The 5,576-nt window shown below is 35.0% G+C and overlaps 1 protein-coding gene across 1 annotated transcript; it reads left to right on the plus strand.

The window, feature by feature from the left end:
* The first annotated feature begins 212 nt into the window (after positions 1 to 212).
* Positions 213 to 2,969, plus strand: LOC121977440 (alpha-galactosidase 1-like). Its single transcript, XM_042530016.1, has 15 exons — positions 213 to 403; positions 545 to 603; positions 678 to 734; positions 806 to 840; positions 923 to 1,026; positions 1,098 to 1,173; positions 1,287 to 1,345; positions 1,421 to 1,486; positions 1,580 to 1,663; positions 1,807 to 1,871; positions 1,950 to 2,032; positions 2,105 to 2,195; positions 2,268 to 2,317; positions 2,382 to 2,522; positions 2,605 to 2,969. The coding sequence occupies exons 1-15, from the start codon at positions 291 to 293 to the stop codon at positions 2,704 to 2,706; spliced, it is 1,185 nt and encodes a 394-aa protein (XP_042385950.1). The 5' UTR covers positions 213 to 290; the 3' UTR covers positions 2,707 to 2,969.
* The last annotated feature ends 2,607 nt before the right edge of the window (positions 2,970 to 5,576 follow it).

Below are 5,576 nucleotides of genomic sequence, written 5' to 3' on the forward strand. Positions count from 1 at the left end.
CTATCTTCCAATTTTGAAGATTTTCAATTTCTTTCTATGTATTGCGGATGAATGAATTTAAAATTTATGTGTACTTACTTTTGGATATTTATTTCTAATTTGCATTACAAATTAAGAATTTCAATATAATCCTGCAGGAAGAATACAAAAAATGTTGGAAATCGGAAGTGCATTCCAGACAAATTATTAAATTATGGCGTTGGCCTCAATATAAAGCTTGGTAGGCATCCCCACGGTGATCGTCAAGCAAAGCAAACAGTTAGAGACCACCCGTGAGAGGAAGGAGATCGATGGACAAGCAAAGGTTTCAGCTGATGCTAATTCTGGCGTTTGCAATGGCCACAACTGATTTTGTTAAGGTCGAATCACTTGCAAATGGCCTCGGGTCGACTCCTCCCATGGGGTATGTTCTCAGTTCTCGTCTTCCTCCCCAATTTTTAACCAAAAAGCAAAAAAAAAAAAAAACAACTTAATCATGGAGGAGTGCTTCATTTTTCGCCTTTCGGCCTGGATTCATACTGCTCTGTACATTCTTCTTGTTCAGTTGGAATAGTTGGAATCACTTCTCTTGCCAAATCAATGAGACACTAATCAAAGAAACAGGTAGATGGACGGATGCTGACCCTTTATTTACTACTTTCTATTCTCCTTCAATCTTTTCTATAATTATGCAACAGCCGACGCAATGGTGTCAACTGGACTCGCGAAGCTTGGATATCAATACGTCAACATCGGTTAGTCTCTCACCAGTTTTTTAACTTCCTTTTGATTTGTTTGTAATTTCTAATCCATGGATGATTTGCAGATGATTGCTGGGCTGAGTACGACCGTGACTCCCAGGTTCATTATACTGATGCCTTTCTTTAGTTTTTGCCTACAGAAACCACAATAAGCATGAACTGTAACTCTATAATGTGTTCAGGGATACCTAGTGGCCAACGGAAGAACATTTCCATCAGGAATCAAAGCTCTTGCAGATTATGTGCACAGCAAGGGGCTTAAGCTTGGCATTTACTCAGATGCAGGGTGAGTATGATGGAGTATTATTCGTTTCTGTAAAAAGGCAACACATTTACTCAGCTTTGTGGTTTCTACAGATACCGAACGTGTAGCTCAGAGATGCCTGGTTCACTGGGGTATGAGAAGAAAGATGCTGAAACTTTTGCTGCATGGGTACGCTGTTTTGGCAATATGTGCATCTTGGACTTGATATTTCTTTTTTTTGTTTTTTTATAATATTGCATAATGGAAAAGCAATTTTCACTAAATAGTATCTTTCGGGTCAGGGAATAGATTACCTCAAGTATGACAACTGCAACAATGGAGATTTGAAACCTATGGAGAGGTAGATTTGTAAAGGTCATTGGTTGAATGAGCATGGTTAAAGTAAGTAATTAAACTTGGAATCTTGTTCATATAGGTATCCACAAATGACTCAAGCTATAATGAGCACTGATCGACTAATTTTTATCTCCCTTTGTGAATGGTAAGCTAAGCACTTCTTCTTCTTCATCGTCGTCATCATCATCTTCTTCTTTTACTAATTACCTATTTCTCGTCATTTGTTTATGAAATTCAGGGGAGACATGCACCCAGCTACCTGGGGAAGCAAACTAGGGAATAGCTGGAGAACTACTGATGACATTAATGATTCATGGGAAAGGTTTAACACTTGTATTAAATTGTCTGGTGCAGTGTAGTTATAAAAAATTCAAACACATTACAGTTTAGAACTATAATAGAAAAGAAAAGTTTTGAATTGATTACCTTGATTGTGAAGAGGAGAATTTATATATGGTCGTGCAGTATGGTCTCAAGGGCTGATCAGAATGAAGTTTATGCTGAGTATGCAAGGCCTGGTGGCTGGAATGGTTAGTGCATCTTTCATTAACTATTCAATATGTATATATATACACACACTGCATCTTTATATCTCCATTAATGATTAGATCCTGATATGCTCGAAGTTGGAAATGGTGGGATGACTAATGATGAATACATTGTGCATTTCAGCATCTGGGCTATCTCCAAGGTAGCCACTCCCAGCTTAATTACCATGCATTCATCTGAAATACTTGAGAATTATGTGATGCTTGCCTTGCAGGCTCCTCTCCTCATTGGCTGTGATGTTAGAAATATGACACAGGAAACCATGGCCATTCTTGGAAACAAGGAAGTGATTGCTGTTAACCAAGGTGCAGTGCCCCCTTTATTCTCTGTTTCTGATTAACTGAATTTACAAATAATGAATGGTTTCTCCCCTTCAGATCCTCTGGGTGTTCAAGCTAAGAAGGTCAGGATGATGGGCAGTGCTGAGGTTAGTTAGCCACACTGTTTTCTAGTTGTTGTTTTTTTTTTAAATAAAATTGATTCATTCACAGGTTTGGGCCGGGCCTTTATCTGGATATAGAACAGTTGTAGTGCTACTGAACCGGTCCGTTTTCCCGGCCCAAATCACGGCCCACTGGGATGACATTGGCATTCCACCCCATACTTCTGTGCAAGCAAGAAATCTGTGGAAGGTATTTCTGCTGCAGAACTAGCACTCTGTTCACTGCTGAGTTCATGTGTTTATTAATTTGTTCTTGTTCTCTTTTAATGCAGCATATAACACTGGAGAGGGAATTTGTGGGTAAATTGAGAGCCCAGGTCAGCGGCCATTCTTGCAAGATGTATATTTTAACTCCCGTGTCTCAATCAGAATGAGAAGCATCAGTGTATCACGGCGTATTTGAATTAATGTAAGCTGAATAAATGAGATGTGAGCAAATTTAAGATATCAATTGGCAGTTTGATGCTTGTGTTGGCTTGTTCACAATTCCACTGAGTTCCTCTCAGCTCAATCTCCTCTGACCACTCCCCAAACCAAGATTTAGTTGAACTCTTAAAGCTGAATTGCCATCATATGTAGTTATCAGTTTGTTTTGTTGGTTAATTAATAAAGTTAACGTGAACATTGGAAGGTGCAATAAATCTTGCATACACTTTTAATTTTTTACAATCCTATATATGCACGTACTTTAACTTTGTCTTTAATGCTGCTACTCCATGATCCTACAACCTCATCGAAACTTCTACACTTTTCCTCAATCTAGTTAGCTGGATCCCTGGTTCATAATCAGGGATGAACCATTTATAATAACGATTGGATTATGATCGTGATCTAACCATAATTAATTATGATTCTTCTCTAAATTTACCGTCCTCCTAGGTTATAATTGTATCTAGGCAGATGGCCGGAGGCCGCCCCTCGCTTGGCACCCGACAACCTAACCACTTGCCCACCACAGGTAGTCCCTAGCTACCCATCCCAATCCAAATTATAATCTGGGGGAATAGTGAATCTACAGAGAGATTGTAACCAATTGTGATCGGATTACGATCATGATCCGATCATAATTATAAGTGATCTATCTTCTAGTCTACTTTTTTTTATAGATAGGAGGATCTGGTGTCGGCTAGGTGAGGTAGAAAAAACCTCTTATACAATAATTATTTATCAATATTTCAGTATTGATATAAGATAAAGATTTTAATCGTAAAACAATTCTCACATTTCATGAGAAGAAATTTCAGCCCCCTCCATGATGATTGCTTTGTTCAATAAAGTCACTGAAGACAATGAATCCTCACAAAATAATTCTTCTCTTGATACAACCAATCTCATTAACTCCAAAATATTTAGAATATCAATTAATTATTACAAATTTCATATGAATTTTAAGATCAATTATCATATTTACTATACTTCTTTTCATTTTCATGAAGCCTCATCCAATCCTTAATGCTGTGGTTCTCAATCAATAATTACAATTTCTTGATGGTGATGAGCTACTCATCCTACCAGCCACAACTACCTATATTAATTGAAAGCATTTTTAGGTGCTATAATTTATTTCTAATAGTTGCTATAGTTTTTTTTTATAAAAAAACTGAATTTTTCCCCCTAAAAATAAAATTTTTAAAATAGAAAAATTTCAATAAATAGACAGATCGAGAGCCAGTGTAGTGTATTAAATTTCTATTTTAAACTGGCAAGATGATGTTTATTGCTAATTGACAACGGGGAGCATTTTCACATTTTTCAGTTGGCACGATGCACTTGGTCCCCTTTGTTAAATGTCTTTTACGCTAGCTGCTTTTCAGAGTATTTGGTTTATCTTCCAAGTTTACAGACAAAATGCAGATGGCAATTGAAAAATAGTTACTAGAGTTTCAAATGTTTAAATTTTCATAAACATAATGATGTTACCAATATAGTGTTTGCATTTTTAATATTCGGATGGTAATAAGTGTCGAGATTGAATATAAAGAAATTAAGGTCTAGTAGTAATAGATGTAATAAAATAATTGTCAAGTTAAGAGATAATAAGTTTTTTTTTAGCTTAGAGTTTTAAATATGTAAAATTATTTTTATAAAAATATGGTTACAAATCGGATTATTAAAATGAAGAAAGACATTAAATGTTCTTTGTGATTATAAAAAAAACCTCTAAATTTTATAATAAATTTTAGAAAACGATAATTAGATCTACTATAATACATGAGTGGAACGATGAGATATAAAGTAAGCACGTAACTAAAAGATAGGAATCATAGGGATAAAAAATAAATAAATTGGTTGTGGAAACATAAAAAAAAAAAAGTAGTATAAAAATTGAAAATATCAAAAAGAAAATTGGAGTTAGCTTATTGAGAGAGAAACTCCAAGAGACACTTTTAACTAGGGGTGAACAAAAGTTCAGTTAAATCGAATAAATCGACTGAATTTAAAAATTTGGTTCGGTTATTTTAAAATTTTAATTTTTTTTAAAAAAATAATTATATCGATTAATTTAGTTCGGATTCTATTTTAAAATCTCTTATTCGATTAAACCAAATAAATCAAAATAATAATGAATTGATACAAAATTTATCATAAATGATAGTGGTGTTATATTTTGAAAAGCATCACCGTTATGATGTTGGATTTCAAAAACTGTTACGAACTATAAGTGCACGATTACATCGTTAGTAGTATAAAAGATATCGAACTCATAGGGACTGTTGATTAAGCACTAGTTGATTTCACACAATGAATTCCCTAGACAAATGAAAGGTAGGCTGGAAAAGAGAGAGTAAAAGAAAGACTAAGGAGAAAGAGAGAGAGAAGAAGTAAGGGATGATCTTGAAATGGGATGGATGATAGATTGTACGATTTCGGTTTTGTTATAATGCTAGTTAATGCTCCTATGCATTGTTCATCTACCTAATTACATGCTTATACTTATGTAGAGCTTCTAACTAGAATCTAGTACAACCCCGCGAAAGTTGAACTAGATAGTCTACCCAAGTTCTAATGCTAATAAATAAAGCAGCAACTCTAGAAAGTCTGATTAAAAGTTATCCTCTATCACAGGGTCCCCCGATCATACAATTACTAGAGTTATCTAATGTACTTCATAATGGTAGCACTGAAGTATCGACTCCAATTAAAATGCCATAACAAGGATTAATCCATATGTTAAGATCTTTTGACTCTAGAAAGTGGGTAAGTATCGTTGTCCTCTGTCATTAAGGGCATAATATGTTTGGTT

Source organism: Zingiber officinale, chromosome 4B (assembly GCF_018446385.1).
Source record: "Zingiber officinale cultivar Zhangliang chromosome 4B, Zo_v1.1, whole genome shotgun sequence".
NCBI classification, from domain to species: domain Eukaryota; kingdom Viridiplantae; phylum Streptophyta; class Magnoliopsida; order Zingiberales; family Zingiberaceae; genus Zingiber; species Zingiber officinale.

What these genes read in the sequence shown, in the direction of transcription:
- LOC121977440 (XM_042530016.1), top strand. Translation starts at nt 291, where the DNA reads ATGGACAAGCAAAGGTTTCAGCTGATGCTAATTCTGGCGTTTGCAATG. An exon ending in CTGAAACTTTTGCTGCATGG is followed by an intron (nt 1,174 to 1,286) that starts GTACGCTGTTTT and finishes CTTTCGGGTCAG; the next exon opens with GGAATAGATTACCTCAAGTA. An exon ending in AAGCAAGAAATCTGTGGAAG is followed by an intron (nt 2,523 to 2,604) that starts GTATTTCTGCTG and finishes CTTTTAATGCAG; the next exon opens with CATATAACACTGGAGAGGGA.